A 20,803-nucleotide genomic window follows, 5' to 3' on the forward strand; every position below is an offset into this window, starting at 1 on the left:
TGTCAGAATGGCCTTTTCAACTTAATTTCAGGCTGAGATTGTGCTGAGATGGTTTGGAGCGCCATGTTGTGGGATGAGGCTCAGAGCACTCATGCTAACGACTGGGTTTAGTTCAGGAAACTCATCAAAGTACTCCTGCCAACAGCGCTAACTGCCTCCTCATCATTGATAAGTGCCACACTGATCTTAGCTCACAGTACAATTGGGCTTTGGGTGCTTTGGCTATAGATGGCCTTGAATACACTGACTGACCCATGGCAGCTGGCAAGTTGCTGAATTTCCTGAGGTTTTTCCATCCAACATCTGTTCTCATGGCCATGAGATTTTGGTAAACTGCAGCTTTCATTTGTATGTAGACCTGCTTCCTTTCCCTTAATGTTTAGTTGTGCTTCTAGATCATGAGTATCTTAAATGTGTGATTTCCTGGATCTCCAGATTGTTCTTGGACCGGGTTAAAGGAGGTAGCAGAGTAGTTTAGGCAATGATTGGTCCAGCAGTCAGCAGCTGTTGTTGGTGATGAGGACATCCTTACAGTCTCTTGCTTGATGTAGTGAAGGAAGTGACAATGACTGAAGCAAGGGTGTTGCCATGAGGTCTTGTATTTGCATCTCTAAGACGAAAGGGTGTTCAATATGAACAGATCATGTTCTGGGAACATAAACCCACATCCACCAATCCACCCATCCTTGCTTGATGAGCAATTATACACCAACTAAATATTCATTCCTTCTTCTGACTTAATCAATTGCATACCAGTACGCTGAAAGAAGTTAGGGAAGAAATTGCAGGGCCTCCAGCAAAGATATTTGTATCATCTACAGCTGTAGGTGAGGTGCTATAAGATTGGAAGGTGGCTAATGCCAAGCCTTTACTTAAGAAAGGCTGCAAAGTGAAGCCTGGGAATGATAAATCTGTGAGTCTGACATCAGTGGTAGATAAGTTGTTGGAGGGGTTTCTGAGAGATAGGATTTACATGTATTTGAAGAAGCAAGTACTGTTTAAGGATAGTCAGCATGGCTTTGAACGTGGGAAATAGTTTCTCACAAACTTGATAGAGTTTTTTGAGGACATACCCAAAAAGGTTGATTGAAGGCAGAGCGGTAGGCATTGTCTACATGGACTTTAGTAAAGCCTTTGACAAACTGGAGGGAAAGTTAGAACAAGGGAAGTCAAGAAAGACAATGATGCAGAAAACTCAGAAAGGGATCATGCTGTAAGGTTGAGTGAAATAGGAGTTGATGGGAACGGTGAGGGCAGTAACAAATTAAAAATACTATACATGAATGCACGAAGCATTAGAAATAAAATGGATGAGCTTGAGGCTCTTTTGGAAATTGGCTGATACGATATTGTGGGGATAACTGAGATGTGGCTTCAAGTGGACAGGGCCTGGGAAATGAATATTCAAGGCTACACGTGCTATCGTAAGGACAGATTGATGGGCAGAGGGGGTGGGGTGGCCATGTTGGTAAGGGATGATATTCAGTCCCTTGCGCGGGGGGACCTAGAATCAGGGGATGTAGAGTCAGTGTGGATACAGCTGATAAATACTAAGGGTAAAAAGACCCTCTTGGGAGTTATCTACAGGCCGAAATCTTTGAGGAGAAAGTGAGGTCTGCAGATGCTGGAGATCAGAGCTGAAAATGTGTTGCTGGAAAAGCGCAGCAGGTCAGGCAGCATCCAAGGAACAGGAGAATCGACGTTTCGGGCATAAGCCCTTCTTCATTCCTGAAGAAGGGCTTATGCCCGAAACGTCGATTCTCCTGTTCCCTGGATGCTGCCTGACCTGCTGCGCTTTTCCAGCAACACATTTTCAGCAGTTATCTACAGGCCCCCAAACAGTAGTCTGGATGTTGGATGTAAGTTAAATCAGGAGCTGAAATTGGCCTGTCGCAAAGATGTCACTACAGTTGTTATGGGGGTTTTTCAACATGCAGGTGGACTGGGAGAATCAGGATGGTATTGGACCTCAAGAAAGAGACTTTGTGGAGTGCCTCAGAGATGGATTCTTAGAGCAGCTGGTGCTGGAGCCGACCAGGGAGAAGGCAATTCTGGATCTGGTATTGTGTAACGAACCGGAATTGGTCAGGGACCTCGCAGTGAAGGAGCCATTGGGAAGTAGTGACCATAATACAATAAGCTTCAATCTGCAATGTGAGGGAGAGGGTACAATCGGAAGTGACAATATTTCTGTTGAATAAAGGGAACTACGGAGCTATGAGGGAGGAGCTGGCCAAAGTTCAATGGTGCAATACCTTAGCAGGGATGATAGTGGAGGAACAATGGCGGATATTTCTGTGTATAATGCAGAAGTTGCAGGATCAGTTCATTCCAAAAAGGAAGAAAGATCCTAGGAGGATGCATGGGTGGCCGTGGCTGACGAGGGAAGTTAAGAAACATATAAGGTTAAAAGAGAAAAAGTATAACATAGCAAAGATAAGTGGGAAAACAGAGGACTGGGAAGCTTTTAAAGAACAACAGAGGATTACTAAGAAGGAAATACGCAGAGAAAAAAATGAGGTACGAAGGTAAACTGGCCAATAATATAAAGGAGGATAATAAAAGTTTTTTTAGGTATGTGAAAGGCAAAAAAATGGTTAAGACTAAAATTGGGCCCTTGAAGACAAAAACAGCAGAATTATATTACGGGGAACAAAGAAATGGCAGAAGAATTGAATTGGTACTTCAGATCTGTGTTCACTGGAGAAGATACAAGCAATCTCCGAGGTAACAGTGGCTGAAGGACCTGAACTTAAGGGAATTTATATTTGCCAGGAATTGGTGTTGGAGAGACTGTTAGGTCTGAAGGTTGATAAGTCCCCGGGGCCTGATGGTCTACATTCCAGGGTACTGAAGGAGGTGGCTCGAGAAATCATGGATGCGTTGGTGATTATTTTCCAGAGTTCAATAGATTCGGGATCAGTTCCTGCGGATTGGAGGGTGGCTAATGTTATACCACTTTTTAAGAAAGGTGGGAGAGAGAAAGCAGGAAATTATAGACCAGTTAGTCTGACCTCAGTGGTGGGAAAGATGCTGGAGACTATTATAAAGGATGAAATTATGACACATCTGGATAGTAGTAACAGGATAGGTCAGAGTCAGCATGGATTTATGAAGGGGAAATCATGCTTGACTAATCTTCTGGAATTTTTTGAGGATGTAACTCTGAAGATGGACGAGGGAGATCCAGTAGATGTGTACCTGGACTTTTAGAAAGCTTTTGATAAAGTCCCACATAGGAGGTTAGTGAGCAAAATTAGGGGGCATGGTATTGGGGGCAAAGTACTGACTTGGATTGAAAGTTGGTTGGCTGTTAGGAAACAAAGGGTAGTGATAAACGGCTCCATTTCGGAATGGCAGGCAGTGACCACTGGGGTACCGCAGGGATCAGTACTGGGACCGCAGCTTTTTACAATATATGTTAATGATATAGAAGATGGTAGTAGTAATTACATTAGCAAATTTGCTGATGATACTAAGCTGGGTGGCAGGGTGAAATGTGATGAGGATGTTAGGAGATTACAGGGTGACCTGGACAAGTTAGGTGATTGGTCAGATGCATGGCAGATGCAGTTTAATGTGGATAAATGTATGGTTATCCACTTTGGTGGCAAGAACAGGAAGGCAGATTACTACCTAAATGGAATCAATTTAGGTAAAGGGGCAGTACAGAGAGATCTGGGTGTTCTTGTACACCAGTCAATGAAGGTAAGCATGCAGGTACAGCAGGTAGTGAAGAAGGCTAATAGCATGCTAGCCTTCATAACAAGAGGGATTGAATATAGAAGCAAAGAGGTTCTTCTGCAGCTGTACAGGTCTCTGGTGAGACCACACCTGGAGTACTGTATGCAGTTCTGGTCTCCAAATTTGAGAAAGACATTCTGGCTATTGAGGGAGTGCAGCGTAGGTTCACGAGGTCAATTCCTGGAATGGTGGGATTATCTTACACTGAAAGACAGGAGCAACTGGGCTTGTATACCCTTGAGTTTAGAAGACTGAGAGGGGATCTGATTGAGACATATAAGATCATTAAAGGATTGGACACTCTCGAGGCAGGAAACATGTTTCCGCTGATGGGTGAGTGCCGAACCAGAGGACACAGCTTAAAAATACGGGGTAGACCATTTAGGACAGAGATGAGGAGAAACTTCTTCACCCAGAGAGTGGTGGCTGTGTGGAATGCTCTGCCCCAGAGGGCAGTGGAGGCCCAGTCTCTGGATTCATTTAAGAAAGAGTTGGATAGAGCTCTCAAGGATTGTGGAATCAAGGGTTATGGAGATAAGGCAGGAACAGGATACTGATTAAGGATGATCAGCCATGATCATATTGAATGGTGGTGCAGGCTCGAAGGGCAGAATGGCCTACTCCTGCACCTATTGTCTATTGTCTATTGACAAGGTTCTGCAATGATAAGACTGATTTGTAAAGTTATATCACATGGATTCATGGTGAGCTTGCTAATTGAGTAGAACATTGGCTTGATGCTAGGAGACAGGGATAGTGGTGGAGGGTTATTTTTCAGACTGGAGACTTGTGACCAGTGGTGTTCCACAGGGATCAGTGCTGGGTCCACCTTTGTTTGTCATTTATATAAACAATTTGAATGAAAATTTAGGAGGCATGGTTAGTATACTCGCGGATGACACCCAAATTGGTGGTATAGTCGACAGTGAAGATTACAAATGAATCTTGATCAATTAGGCAAATGTGCGGAGGAGTGGCAGTTGGAGATTAATTTGGATAAAACAAGGGCAGGACTTACACAGTTAATGGCAGGGCTGTGGGTAGTGTAGTCGAACTGAAAGACCTATCGGTTCAGGTACATAGTTGTTTGAAAGTTGCATCACAGATTGACAGGGCGGTTAAGAAGGCATTTAGCCTTCACTATTCAGACCGTTGAGTATAGAAATTGTCATGTTGAGGTTGTACAGAACACTAGTGTGGCCACTTTTAGAGTACTATATTCAGTTCTGATTGCTCTGCTAAAGGAAGGATATTATTAAATTGGAGAGGGTTCAGAAAAGAGTTACCATGATGTTGCCAGGACTGGAGGGTTGAGTAGGTGAAAGTGAGGACTATAGATGCTGGATATCAGAGTCAAAACGTGTGGAATTGGAAAAGCACAGCAGGTCAGGCAGAATCCGAGGAGCAGGAGAGTTGACATTTCAAGCATAAGCCCTTCATCAGGAATGTCGGGGGGAGGGGGAGAGGCAAGAGGACTGAGAGACAAATGGGAGGGGGCTGCAGCTGGGGAGAAGGTAGCTAGGAAGGCGATAGGTAGATGAAGCTGGTGGATAATGGTAACAGGTCAGAGCAGAGGTGGAGCCGATAGGTGGGAAGGAAGATGGACCGGTAGGACAGTTCAAGAGGGCGGTGCCGAATTGGAGGGTTGGATCTGGGATAAAGTGGGGAAACGTGAAATGAGAAGCTAGTGAAATTGACATTGATTCCGTTTGGTTGGAGGTTCACAAGAGGGAAGATGAGGTGTTCTTCCTCCAGGCATCAGGAGGCTAGGATTTGGCGGTAGAGGATGCCCAGGACTTTCATGTCCTTGGTGGAGCGGGAGAGGGAGTTGAAGTGATCAGCCACTGAGTGGTGAGATTGTTTAGTGCATGTGTCCCAGAGATGTTCTCTGAAATGTTCCGCAAGTTGGCGTCCTGTCTCCCCAATGTAGAGGTGACCACATCGAGAGCAACAGATACAGGAGGTATTTGGTGGCACAGGAAAATCTCTGCTGGATGTGGAAGGATTCTTTGGGGCCTTCGATGGAGGTGTGGCCGCAGGTTTTACACCTCTTGCGGTGGCAAGGAAAGATGCTTGTTATGGAGGGTGGGTTGGTGTGGGGCGTGGACCTAATGAGTAGTCACAGAGGGAATGGTCTCTGCAGAATGCTCGCAGAGGGAATGGTGAGTTATAAGGAAAGGCTGGGGTGTTTTTCACTGTAGAGTAGGAGACTGAGAGGTGAACTTATAGAGGTTTATAAAATCATGACGGGCATAGATAAGGTGAATAGTAAAGATATTTTTCCTCAGGTCAAAACTAAGGGGCATATTTCTAAGGTGAGAGGAGAGTGATTTAAAAGGGACCTGAGGAGCAACCTTTTCACAGAGAGTGGTTCATACGTGGAAAGAACTGCCAGAAGAAGTGGTAGATGCAGAACCAGTTACAACATTTAAAAGATATTTGGACAGATAAATGAGTAGAAAAGATTTAGAGGGATATGGGCCAATTGTAGGCAAGTGGAACTAGTTTCGTTTGGGAAACTTGGTCGGCATGAATGAGTTGGACCAAAGGGTCTGTTTCCATGCTATTTGATTCTATGACTACGCTGATGCCCCATGACAATGGTGCATGCCATCTGCAAGATGCTCACCAATACTGGTTTAACAGTGCCTCCCAAATCTGTTATGTCTACCACGTAAAAGGGCACAGGTAAAGGGCAATGAGAAAACCATCTGCAGATTGTAATGTATGTCATGTATAGCCTAACTTGAATATATATTGCTATACTTTCATTATTGCTGGTAAAAATCATAAAACTCCTTCAGTAATGTTTTGGGTGTAACTTTGTGATGTACTGCAACAGGTCACAAAGTAGGCTCAAACCCCCAACTCAATGGCAACTGGCAGTAATGTCATCAATGTCCACAACGCCCATCAATGTCCACATCCCACAATGAATGATAAAAGATTAATATTTTAAATACATGAAACAAAATGTGTTCATTTCACTTGTATGATAATTAAACCGGTGTAATTCTCTATGCATTGATGCATTCTTACTAGAAACCTCCACAAAATGACATTCTCAAATTATTACAAATACACAGTTCACTCAAAAAGATTAATAATTTTATAATGTACTGTTTATATGAAACAAGAGCAGCCATTATATTTCTTCTCAGGAAGGACAAATAAAATGCACCTGTTCTCGAATTATTGTGAGTTCAGACACAATTTTCTCTACACTGCTGTCACGGTCTTTTTTGTCTTTTCCAAAAGCTGGGTTGTGCAAATTAACTTCTTTCATTGCTAGCAGATTCTGTCCACTGTATTTCCTAACCTGTAGATTCAAGAAGAGATCTAAAGTATACCCTTAATCTGTCTGTTGTAGAAAGCCAACAAAATATTACAATAAAAAGAAAGGCTTACCTTACAAACATTACCAAATGCTCCACTCCCAAGATAGTCTAAAATGGCATAATTACCAATAAACTTTGTTGGGGCTTTATTTTGGTTAACGCCTTCTATATTTTCAGTGATTTGTTTTAGTTCATCAGTCTAGGTAGAAAACCATAATACAAGTTACAAATGTTCGATGGAGAAAAAGAACCTTGAAGATAGATTAGTTGAATTAGAGTTCATCACTTACAGTTAAAGAGTTCAACTTAGTTACCAAGTTTTCATATGCACGGATGTCACGGACATAATGTCCAACATCAATGAACATCTCAAACATGTCAGGAGGAAATAATCTGCATTTAAGAAATCTCAGTGTCAGTAAATCACAGAAGTTTTGACATTAAAAGACGTGATACAAACTTATAGGGTAGGAAAAGTAAGTACATTTTTTTCTGCACAGAATTAAATCCATGGAGATATTCTTGTATAGAAGCATATAAAATAGGAGCAGGGATAGGTCATTCGGCCCTTCGAGCCTGTTCCGCCATTCAATATGATCATGGCTGATCATCCAACTCAGTACCCTGTACCCACTTTCTGCCCATACTCCTGAATCCCTTTAGCTCGAAGAACTATATTGAACACTTTCTTGAAAATCTTCTATGTTTTAGCTTGAACCTTGTTCTGTGGTGCAGAATTCAGGCTCACCATTTTCTGGGTGAAGAAATTTATCTTCATCTCAGCCATAAATGACCTACCCTGTATCCTTAAATTATGAGCCCTGGTTTTCAAAACCCTGGTTATTGGGAACATCCTTCTTGTACTTAATCTGTCCTGTTAGAATTTTCTAGATTTCTGTAAGATCCCCTCACTCTTCTAAACTCCACTATATATAGTCCTAACTTTATACGTCAAGTCCTGCCATCCCAGGAGTGTCTGATAAACCTTTGTTGCACTACCTTCATCTTTCCTCAGGTAAGGTTACAAAAACTGCACACAATGCTCCAGGTGTGGTCTCACTAAAGTCTTGTACAATTACAACAAGAAATCCCTGCTCCTGTACTTGAATCCTCTTATTATGAAGGACAACATACCATTTATCTTCTTAATCAACTATTCCCCCAAATGCTTACTTTCAGCAACAGGTGTGCACGGAAACCAGGTATTGTACCTTCCCATTTCCCAATATATCAGCATTCTGACAATAATCTTCCTTCCTGATTTTGCTACCAAAGTGGATAAACTCACAACTATCTACGTTACACTTCATCTGCCATGAATTTTCACTCACTCAGCTTGCCAACATCATACTGAAGCATCTCTGCATCCTCTTCACAGTTCTCCCTCCCATCAAGCTTTGTGTCATCTGAAAACTTGGAGACATTATATTTAGTTCCCTCATCTAAATTATTAATATATATTGTGTTTAGCAGAGGTCTAAGCACTGATCCCTATAGTACACCACTTGTCACTGTCTGCCATATGAAAGAGGACCTGTGTATTCCTACTCTTTGTTTCCTGTTTGCCAAACACTTGGGACCCTGGTGCTGTGAGGCAGCAGTGCTAACCACTGAGCCACTGTGCTGCCTACTTCTTTATACATGCGTGCACACAAACCCAATCATATGTGCCTTAATTTTAATGCCAATTTCTTACGTAGGAACTTATCAAATGTCTTCTGAAAATCCAAGTAAACCACATCCATTGGCACTCCTTATCAACTCGACCTGTTGCATCCTTGAAAATTCCATTAGATTTATCAAATATGATTTTCTTTTCATAAATCCATGCTGACTCTGTCCAATTCTGTCACTGCTTTCCAAGTACTCTGCTATTTAATCTTTTATAATGGACTCTAGTATTTTCCCCACTAACTATGTCAGACAGTTCATAATTCGTCGTTTTCCCTCGATGGCCTTTTTTAAACAGTGAAGTTGCATTCGTGAATCCAATCCAAAGGAACTGTTCCAGAGTCTACAGAATCTTAAAAGATGATTACCAGTGCATCCACTATTTCTAGGGCCACTTCCTTCAGTATTCTTGGATGCAGATTATCAGGACGAGGACATTTATTGGGCTTTAATCCCACCAATTACGCCAAAACCTTTTCCCTATTCATACTAATTTCCTTCAGCTCTTCCCTCTCACTGGATCCCATGTTCTCCAACATTTTTAAGACATTACTTGTGTTCTCCTTTGTGAGTAAAGGACCAAAATACATATTTAGTTGCCATCTCTTTGCTTCCCATTGTAACTTGCCCTGTTGCTGATTGTCTTCACTAATCTTTATCTCTTCATATATGTATACAAGTTTTTACAATCAGTTTGTAAGTTCTCTGCATGCTTACAGTCACACACTATTTTCACCTCTAAATCAAGCCATTCCCTCCTTTGTTGAAATCAAAATTGTTTCCAATCCCCAAGTCTGCTGCTTTTTTGACTAATTTGTATGCCCTTACTTTGGATCTAATATTATCCCTAATATCCCTTAATAGCAATGATTGGACCACCTTTCCTGTTTTGATTTTTGTGCCAGACAGAAATGAGAAATTGTTGCAGTTCATCCATGTGTTCTTATCCAACATCATTCTTTAAAGTAACATTCCCCCAACTTATCATAGTCAGCTTGCACTTCACAATCATAGTTTCCTTTGTTTAGATTCAAGCCCCTAGTCTCAAAATCAACAACATCTGAACAAAGAATTCTATTATATTATAGTCACTCTTCCCTGAGGGGCCTCATGTGCTAGATTGCCAATATATTGTTAGATATAAGTAGTTCTTGTTAGGACTGTGTCTCTTTAGTTTGTGTTTTTAAAAACTGGGAACTGAAATGAAAAAGAACTGTTTTTAAAGATGTATTGCAAAGAGTGGCTGCTTTTTTGACATCAAGTAACTTGATGATCACGGCAGGCACTGTAATCAGCTTTTGAACAAGCAGTAATTCAAGTTCAGATTGAAGACAGTCTAAAGCCAAGGATGAGTATTGATGCAGCTCATGTTGGCAACAAAAGTTGATTGGACTCTGCACTAGTGACAGTTATCAATGACATAGATCTTTTGTTTGCCAACAACTGTGTGACTGATTTGCGAGTAGCTGAACAACTTGGAGCTGGAAACAAGTTACAGAGACATAGAGAGTGAGAAAAGGAAATGTGCAGATCTGCTTCCAGTCCAGAAGCTGCTTGTTCTCTGCAGTCAAAAACTCAATTTGAACCTAGAAGGAAATTAGTTACCTTTCCTGAAGAAGTCACTGCAAGCTACATCTTTTGAATTGATGAATCAGAGACATCTTCCAAGTGAATCAGCTGCTCTGTATTTCTTAAAAGCCAGTGGAAGCATCCAGAAAAAAAGACATCTAAATAAGAGATCTGGCTAGCTGAAGAAGGATCATCAAAACACTGGAACCGGGAAGCTGAGACCATTGAACTGACTTTCCAATTTTTTTACCTCTCCCAATAATCTACTTTCTCAATTAGCATGCGTGCACGTGTGTGAGTGTGTAGGGGCTGTAAAAGGGAGGCTTATAAATAGATTAGACTCTTAGTAGCTTATATGCCAATGGTTTATATGTTTATTTGTAGCTGTAGTCAAATTACTTGTAATAAATGGTAATCTGGTCTATGCTTTCTATCAACCTTGGTCTTAAATCCAGGTATTGTGTGTACTTTAAAAAAAGACTTTAACATTTGGCACAACTACAGGAATAGCAGAATTTAATTTATAGCTTGCTACCCCACTTGCTGTTCCATGTACTAACCTACAAGATGGCAAACTGAAAAATAAATGGTCCCAAAATACATGTGGCCTGATTTTTGAGTGCTGAACCATAATTTGCAGTATAACCAACTTGTTCTGCCTGAAATGGGTAAGACACAAATTTGTTGATACATCTCATCTGCATGATTTTAGTGCTATTTCCTGTACCTCCAGGCAAATTCTGTACAATGCAGGAGTGAGAGAGGCAATCATAAGAACAGAGAGAGAGTTTTGGAGTCAGAGGGCACAAAATAATGTTTTTTAAAAGTGATTTCAAACAACTAATTCAAACAACTACAACACAACACTCAAGAAATTTTGTACCACATGAATTACAAGAAAATGGAAATGCCTGAAAAGGAGGAGAGATCCCATTTTTAACTTATAAAAGATAGATGCATTTTCAAAGCTTTTCAATTACATCTGCACTGTTTTTCAAGAAAAGAAAGTAAGAGATGATGATGATTAAAAAATTAGCAATGTTGTTTCCTCCTTTGTGATGAGTCTCTTTCTCAAAGGTAGTATGGATGGACAATAAATGGCCTTGCTAATGACTATCTTTTTTCTAGAATGAGCGTTTCTAGAAACAAAATATGAGTTTAGATAGTTGGAGAATTGGAGTTGGAGGTGAGAGTATAAAGGATGGAAAGTCACACCAGACTCCTGTTTGATCACTCTCTGGCTGGAAACTGCACATTGTGAACAATAGAGTATTTTTGGAAAATAAAGTTATCTGTTGCTGATAGAAAATATTAAAAAGTGGAAATCGCCAATGTGTACGGCGACAAATATATGTCAGTTCAAAACAGCTTAATCAGACGATGTTATGAATTTTAAACCATAAGTTGTAATATAAAAGTATTTTTAGCAAAACAGTGCACTTTTCACCTGGACAATCACCCCAGGAGAATGCTACAGATGCAGGTTATCCAGAGTAGCATATATCCAGAAGGCACCAGCATAAATTACATACATTGATTTAATAGCTGTTTGATAGTACAGGGTATTACTGATTTAAATATTCAGCTAAATTGCTGATCCCAATCTAGAACCATAACAAAGTAGAAAACAGATGCACAATGTTTCTCTGCAGAAATGTGAAAATCACAGATTAAAAAATCTGCATAGCACTATTCATTTTAACTTGTTTAAGAATGACTGAAATCTCAGAATAACAAAGTAAAGAGGTTTAATGTCAATGCACAGGTGACAAATACATTTGTATATTGTACCTTTTGAATAATTGCCTGTTCCTTTCCATACTGAAGAGAAAACGCAAAGCTCTAAAGGCATAGCACTGTAATGGAAATATTTTAAGTACTGTATGTAAGCATCGATATATAAATGAAATGAACAGCATAATACGTACATTGAAAAACATACAATACAAATTTATGAACATACAAAAAGGGAGATGCTGCTGTTACATAAAAAGTAAATTAATATGAGACACGTAGAAACAAATTACCACATTTTCCTCAGACATTTCATACTGTTATTGTTAAAATAAACTAAAAATAAGTCAAAGCCTAACTTTTATTGAAAAATCTCCACTGAAAGGAAGGCATTTTTACAAGCAGTACAGATGAATTAAGTCACAGAAACTAACTTACAATATTATGACAGGTAGTCTGAGAAACAAATCTTATTTTTAATAAGCAAGACAGGCATGTATCTTCAGTATAGTCAACATAATTTAAACAAGACTGCTTAGCAGCTCAGTGCTATTCATTCCTCCATTTAGAAGCTGATGCATGAAATGAAATGGAATGCATTTATACATGCAACAATGAAAACCCTGTCAATCTCTAAATTAGTTGTTTCAACAAAGCAAATCAAGTTCAACTCTTCTGGAATAAAATTGCTGTTGTAAGAAAAATACCTGCAGGGTTTCTGTTTTTAGTGCATTCCTTTGTTTTCTTGGCAGGATTAGCTTCCCTATGACATAAATGCCATTCCCCTGTATAAAGAATTTAAAGAAATATAACATAAAGATATTAAGCTATATATTTCCAATACTTGATTAAACATTCAGAATGAACATTCCCAATGCTAAAGATTTCAAGCTTGATTCACAGTTATATTGAGCTCAGCTGGGATGACAATAGAACTGCTGCAATCACAATCCCCAGTGGTAAAGGTAGAGTTTTTATATTCCTAATTTCTACAGCGTGCCTCTTAACAGAATGTACACTTGTGAGACATTGGATAAGAATAGAATCAAGGCCAGTTTGATATTCTCCACAGCTAACGACTTATCAACATAGGCTCTTTTATGAAGTTCGTACATTTTAAAAAAATTCTCATCTTTTACACAACAATTGCCTAGTTTGATTCATGCTTGAAAATTCATAATGTTGTACACTACAAACTGGTAGTGACTGTTTAAAGCGGAATCCAAACACTCAGCAATCAAGTGAAAGACCAAAGATAAATAAAAACAATCCTAACTTACTTACTTACATAGAAAGTGAATATTGAGAAGGAAATCTTAGACCACAGGGCCTGGTTTGATGGACTGAACAGTAAGAAATGGAATTTAATCCTGAAAAGTGAAAGGTGACAGATTTTGGCGGACTAAAAAGGCAAGGGAGTAAGCGCATGATGAATGATTGTATCCTAGGAAGTACAGAGGATCACAGAAACCTTGGTGTCCATGTCCATAGATCTGGGAGGCGGCAGGATAAGAAGGCATATGGGAAACAATCCTTTATTGAAGGTTATGCTGGAACTGTATAAAATATTATTTGGCCCACAGCTGGAGTACTGTACTGTATGCAGTTCTGGTCATCACACTACAGGAAGGATGTGATTGCATTAGAGAGGATATAGAGGAGATTCATCAGGATATTGCCTGGAATGGAGCAATCCCATCATGAGGACAGACTGCATAGACTGAGGTTGTTTTCCTTAGAGCAGAAAAGGCTGAGAGGGAATCTGATTGATGTGTACAAAATTAAGAAAGGCATAGATTGGGTAGATAGGAAGAAATTTCTTCCATAATAGAGGGATCAATAACCAGGCAGCATATACAGCAAACTTTGGTTTAACCAGCAGCTAATGAACTGGTACTCTCAATAAACTGGCAAAAATGATCTACCTCAAACACCGGAAGTTTATTGTATTATTGCAGTCTCTGCGATGTCTGAGTAGTCAGTTGAGGATGCAAGTGAGAAGGATCTCTGCCAGTAAGATTATTTAAGGCAAGTTGTTTTATTATTTAAGTGATTTGTGTTGTTAATAAAGTATAACAGTGTTGTGGATACCCCCATATCATGTTTCTATTACTAAGTATGTGTTTTTATAGTATTTATGTGGACCTCTTGATCAACTAGCACATTCCTGGTCCCATAGGTGCTGGTTAATAAAAAGTTTGCTCTATATAAGATAAGCTGCAGAAGGTTAGAGGATTTTGAAGAGAAACTATTTCATCTTATGGGAGGAAGGAGTTATTTGCAACTCAGCGCATGAAAGGTTGAGTAATTCAGTGCTTGAGGAGTGATACAGATACAATGGGCTAAAGGATTCTTTCTGTGCTGTAAGACTCTATATTCTATGACTCTAAAGCAAACACAATTAATTTAACACTATTATTTGTAACTGATTATGTGATTAATTCAGTTGTACATTCTTTTTATTTCCCCATAAGAGTTTCCTTAAACATTAATGAATCTTGAAGTCTTATTCACTTCTTTAAGGACCAAGTCAAAGGTATCCCACACGTCTCTGAAATTCCCTTTAATTTTCCCATTTTCCAGCTATTCTCCAAGATAAGATTTTATGGCAATTCTTCCATTAGCTTTTTGACTAAGCAACCCTCCTATTTTGCTTAAATCCTAATAACAGAATTGCTCAGTTTCTCATGCAGTTGTTGGCAGATAACCAACTGCCTTATAGTCCTCCAAGCCAACTTTGCTAACTGTGCTCTGTCACAAGGTCTTGTGAGGACCTTTGTAGATTTCTACCTTCAGCTTCAAACTAGGTAAATGTTCTAAATTGTTTTCCCCCTTATGAATTCTAAACTGAGCATGAGCACTTATCTTTATTCGCACAATGAATGATCAAGTTAGTATTTCTTTACTTAAAGTGCGGGTGTGACAAATACACATCTCTCTTGTCTGTTCTAATTCACTGCTCTGCAATCTACACCAAATTAAAAGTACAACTCCCTACCTTCTGTTTGTAAGCACAAAGATAACTTAAATACATGAAACTTCTAACCTCAACAATCCACCTTCATAAAAAGGACCCATGATTTGAGATATTCTTAAACAAAAATGAAAAATAATTATTTTACCTTCAAAACAACTATTTTATTATGTAACGATACAAATAATTTCTATTGCTTATGAATGTGTTTGCTGTCTCTACATACTTATTAGATCCTATATAGGAATTTCTTTTGTTTACAAGCAGATATCTTTTTTGAACTGGGAACTGGATATATAATTTAAATTTTCACTAAGTAAAGGTAGACCTTGTGGCTACATTAAAGTAAGAATATCCACTATCCTTAATTGCTATTACCTCTCTATATCTGATCTTGCAAGTTAAACAAAGATTATGTTTTAAATCTCTTCAATCCAATAGTTTGAATTGCAGTCACTTTAAATGTACACTAATTACTTAATGAGATGTTTCCATTGATCTTACACACAATACTTTAATTTCTAAAATGTAAAGTTACATTCTAATACATATGAATTTGAAAGTTATTTTCCCAACATCACAGGAAACAGTGTGACCGATCATTGCAACTTTTCAGCTGCCATTAAAACTATCTTAAAATTGACTCCCCATAAATTTCCACTTTAGAAGGTGTCAAAATACTTATTTCCCCTTCATGAATTCTAAAGTGAGCCTGAGCACTTATCCTCAAGCCTTTAGGAAAATACAGTCAATCAGTATAATTCAATCGATCAGTCTGCCAATGCTTTACTTAAGTCTAAAGAATAATGTTCAGTAAACAGCTGAGGATTTTCCATGTGGCAGTTTTGCATATGCTATTAATTGGGCCTTGACAGATGCAAAGATGACTGAATGACCCAAGTCTGCTCTCTGAACCCCTTCCCTGAGAATAAGTATTTAAGGATTCATTTAACAATATACAATCACCTGTAAACAACTCAAGAGCTAACACTCTACCATTTATCTTGAAGGATGAGGTGCTACACAACAAAATAGAGCAGTACCAGTGGGGAACATTTCCTATATCTGTTGTGGTTCTGTTCGCCGAGCTGGAAGTTTTTGTTGCAAACGTTTCGTCCCCTGGCTAGGCGACATCATCAGTGCTTGGGAGCCTCCTGCGAAGCGCTTCTTTGATGTTTCCTCCGGTGTTTATAGTGGTCTGTCCCTGCCGCTTCCGGTTGTCAGTTTCAGCTGTCCGCTGTAGTGGTTGGTATATTGGGTCCAGGTCGATGTGTTTGTTGATGGAGTTTGTGGATGAATGCCATGCCTCTAGGAATTCCCTGGCTGTTCTCTGTCTGGCTTGCCCTATGATAGTAGTATTGTCCCAGTCGAATTCATGTTGCTTGCTGTCTGCGTGTGTGGCTACTAAGGATAGCTGGTCGTGTCGTTTCGTGGCTAGTTGATGTTCATGTATGCGGATTGTTAGCTGTCTTCCTGTTTGTCCTATATAGTGTTTAGTGCAGTCCTTGCATGGTATTTTGTACACTACATTCGTCTTGCTCATGTCGGGTATTGGGTCCTTCGTTCTGGTGAGTTGTTGTCTGAGCGTGGCTGTTGGTTTGTGTGCCGTTATGAGTCCTAGTGGTCTCAGTATTCTGTCAGTCAGTTCCGAGATGCTCCTGATGTATGGTAGTGTGGCTAGTCCTTTTGGTTGTGGTATGTCCTCATTCCGTGGTCTTTCTCTTAGGCATCTGTTGATGAAGTTGCGGGGGTATCCGTTTTTGGCGAATACCTTGTATAGGTGTTCCTCTTCTTCTTTTTGCAGTTCTGGTGTACTGCAGTGTGTTATGGCCCTTTTGAATAGTGTCCTGATGCAGCTTTGTTTGTGTGTGTTGGGGTGGTTACTTTCATAGTTTAGGACTTGGTCTGTGTGTGTGGCTTTCCTGTATACCCTTGTAGTGAATTCTCCGTTCGGTGTTCTCTGTACCATCACGTCTAGGAATGGGAGTTGGTTAAGGAGAAAGTGAGGTCTGCAGATGCTGGAGATCAAAGTTGAAACTTTATTGCTGGAACAGCACAGCAGGTCAGGCAGCATCCAGGGAACAGGAGATTCGACGTTTCGGGCACAGGCCCTTCTTCGGGAAGGGCCTGTGCCCGAAACGTCGAATCTCCTGTTCCCTGGATGCTGCCTGACCTGCTGTGCTGTTCCAGCAATAAAGTTTCAACATGGGAGTTGGTTATCATTAAAAACACGGAAATAGAAAAAACACACCGGATCATCAACGCCACACTCACAGGAATCCGATTCATGAGAGAAGAAGAAAAGGATAACCAACTCCCATTCCTAGACGTGATGGTACAGAGAACACCGAACGGAGAATTCACTACAAGGGTATACAGGAAAGCCACACACACAGACCAAGTCCTAAACTATGAAAGTAACCACCCCAACACACACAAACAAAGCTGCATCAGGACACTATTCAAAAGGGCCAGAACACACTGCAGTACACCAGAACTGCAAAAAGAAGAAGAGGAACACCTATACAAGGTATTCGCCAAAAACGGATACCCCCGCAACTTCATCAACAGATGCCTAAGAGAAAGACCACGGAACGAGGACATACCACAACCAAAAGGACTAGCCACACTACCATACATCAGGAGCATCTCGGAACTGACTGCCAGACTACTGCGACCCCTAGAACTGATAACGGCACACAAACCAACAGCCACGCTCAGACAACAACTCACTAGAACGAAGGACCCGATACCCAACATGAGCAAGACGAATGTAGTGTACAAAATACCTTGCAAGGACTGCACTAAACACTATATAGGACAAACAGGAAGACAGCTAACAATCCGCATACATGAACATCAACTAACCACGACCAGCTATCCTTAGTAGCCACACACGCAGACAACAAGCAACATGAATTCGACTGGGACAACACTACTATCATAGGGCAAGCCAGACAAAGAACAGCCAGGGAATTCCTAGAGGCATGGCATTCATCCACAAACTCCATCAACAAACACATCGACCTGACCCAATATACCAACCACTACAGCGGACAGCTGAAACTGACAATCGGAAGCGGCAGGGACAGACCACTATAAACACCGGAGGAAACATCAAAGAAGCGCTTCGCAGGAGGCTCCCAAGCACTGATGATGTCGCCTAGCCAGGGGACGAAACGTTTGCAACAAAAACTTCCTGCTCGGCGAACAGAACCACAACAATGAGCACCCGAGCTACAAATCTTCGCACAAATTTCCTATATCTCCTGAGTGCTACAGAGGAAATGACAGTCAGCATTATGGGGACAGCAGCAACAGAGTCTGGGGAGAGAATATTGACAATGCAGATCCTTCCTTATCCTCTTCTCAACTCTTAGTTTGCACCTATCCAATTCACAGAGCACTTGTTTTCAACACCAACCTCTTTCCTCTAATCCCAAACTCCCTTTCTGGTTTTCCAATTTCAGCCATCCAAAACTGATGCATACTCAGCCACATTATCTGCAGGGGAAGAGGGGGAGCAATGCTGATGAAGACGATGCATTATTAAATTGACACAAACTCAATTACATAGTGGGCAGCATAGAATTTGGATCTAAACATAATGAACTATTGGATACAAATTGGCTGTAGATACCCTATGAAAAAGGATGTTTAGTCTGCCAGCTTATCAGAGAGTGAGGCTGAAGACAGGATCCTCTGCAGAGGACTCAGGTGAGGACCTCAATAACATGGTATACAGAAACACACTGAAGAGCATGCATACCAAGATTCTAGGTGCATTGGTTGGCCTATTTAGATCAACTCATCAAAATCAAGGATATAGAGGAATTCTGGGCTAAGTTGGCAGAGGCACATGTTTTGTTCACAGCCTATATTCCATTGTACTGCAGATCCAGAGGCACTGCAACTGTCTTACTGGACAGGTCACCTCTGCTCAGTATTCCTGTAAAATCATGAACTTACTATAATTACTCCAAAAACATTCCAGTTTGTTTTCAGGGATTTTGTTACGTCTGTTCTGAGGTTACAAATGTGGCTGCAGCCAGTGGGAGATTTCAAAGAGAACGTCCATAGACTTCTCATAGATTGTTCAAATAAGCAAGGTTCTCCTTGAGTACCTTGAGCAATTACAGACTCCTGCTGATATCTTCTCAACTCAATCATTTCTTTCATTTTCCTGCCTTAGTCTATCCATTCGCCAAGTCATGCTTTATTCCGAGGGGAATACTTCTTAACTCCTAACTGTGCCTGGGAACAATTGGTTTGTGGAAAAATCTTGGAAAAAGCAAAGGTCCTTTTGCACTGGTATACTTTTGCATTGAAATAAACATTAAGAAATAACAAAAGACATAGAATCATAGTGCCAGACAAAATAACTCAACTAGTAACTAACCTATATGATCCTTTTAAACAATGTTGTTGAGGGTAGATGTTCTTTAGTACTGTTCAAGGTTAAAACAATGAGCTCTAAAATGGAACCCTGGAGTCAAATCACATGCATGCTGAATTATATCATGAAATATCTGTTTCCCATACTTTCAGTAGATATTTATGTTTCGTGTGTTAATCCATGCACCAGTATGGAGTCCTGACCTACAAATGGATATGTGCACCGCAGTTTTCGATTTTAAACTCTCAGGGATCTCATTATGCCCAAAAAATGTGCACAACAGAATTCAATTTCTTGCTCCTAATTCTATGCTCCCAAATGTTATTTATAAGTTTATTAATTATTCTGGTGTTTTCTATGAACGTTTTGCAGATAATTCTGTGTAAAATCTAGATAGGTAATCCAAAAAACCCAAAATATTTCTAGCATGATTTCTGCAAGTCGTTTTTTCCTTAAAAATGTCTGCTGCACAGATCCACAAGTGGCAGTGACTTCTGCATGCAGATAACAATGCGTCAGCACACCAATCAGCAACGTGGGACCCCCAAGTTGCTGCACGGTTGCACAGCCAGGCCGCTTAGTGGGAACATTGTCTGCAATTTACATCCTGGAGGTACCCAAGAAATTTAAGATAAGCCTTATCCAGCCCCTCTGGTTCACTCATTATATTCAAGTCTCCATCCTAAGTAATAAGCGAATAGTAATGCTAATTCCATTACATCTCCGATTCTTACTACCTTGAAACAGCCATTTTGTTGCAGTCAATATACTCTTCCTCCTGTAAATATCAACCTAAAGAATTCACTCCACTTTTCAGCTTTGCCCACATCTTCATTAATCTTACCACAATTTCAGAAGCCAGCAGTTTTGTATTCCTCTTTTTAAAATTTATTTTCTCCTGTTATTACTATACAGTTCAAGAAGTTTTGACTTTGATTGAAAACAATATTTATTTTAGAAAATAATAACTGATCTTCATTTTCAGCATACCAACCTGTACAACCTGTTGAGCATTTGTATCATTAAGTACCAGCTCAGTGATACCAGCACAACATGCTGAAACGACAAAAGAAGTCAGTAAGGAACTAACATTTGATACAAAATTACAAACAAATTTGACATTTCAAGTATTTCAAGTAACAATGCCCCAGCAAAGAATGGTCTACATTTCTGGAACATGTTCCAGACTACTATTATTGTGAATAATTTAACACATTTAGCAGTATTTACTATGGCTTACCATTTAAGGAATATGTTTCATTTCTCAGGAAGTGTCATGGTGCACATAATGGGTGGTTTAAGTCCCAATGTTAAACCATGTATTTAAAACAAACTTTATAGAAAGTAGTAAAAATAATTAAATTATGACATTGTCAG

At 40.0% G+C, this 20,803-nt stretch overlaps 1 protein-coding gene across 6 annotated transcripts in view; it reads right to left on the reverse strand.

The window, feature by feature from the left end:
• nek10 (NIMA-related kinase 10) overlaps positions 1–20,803 on the reverse strand; it is a 251,318-nt gene that overhangs the window by 116,839 nt on the left and 113,676 nt on the right. For all 6 annotated transcript variants that reach the window (XM_087986912.1, XM_087986911.1, XM_043689493.2 and 3 more), the window contains exons 14-19: positions 20,421–20,482; positions 12,764–12,841; positions 12,114–12,178; positions 7,373–7,475; positions 7,153–7,281; positions 6,926–7,063 (exon numbers count right to left, since the gene is read on the reverse strand). In XM_087986912.1, coding sequence (XP_087843038.1) covers positions 6,926–7,063; positions 7,153–7,281; positions 7,373–7,475; positions 12,114–12,178; positions 12,764–12,841; positions 20,421–20,482 — 575 coding nt within the window. The remainder of the gene's footprint in view (positions 1–6,925; positions 7,064–7,152; positions 7,282–7,372; positions 7,476–12,113; positions 12,179–12,763; positions 12,842–20,420; positions 20,483–20,803) is intronic.

The sequence above is a fragment of the Chiloscyllium plagiosum genome, unplaced genomic scaffold, assembly GCF_037043375.1.
Source record: "Chiloscyllium plagiosum isolate Xiang-an unplaced genomic scaffold, Cpla_swu_hap1 HiC_scaffold_5, whole genome shotgun sequence".
In the NCBI taxonomy this organism is placed as follows: Eukaryota; Metazoa; Chordata; class Chondrichthyes; order Orectolobiformes; family Hemiscylliidae; genus Chiloscyllium; species Chiloscyllium plagiosum.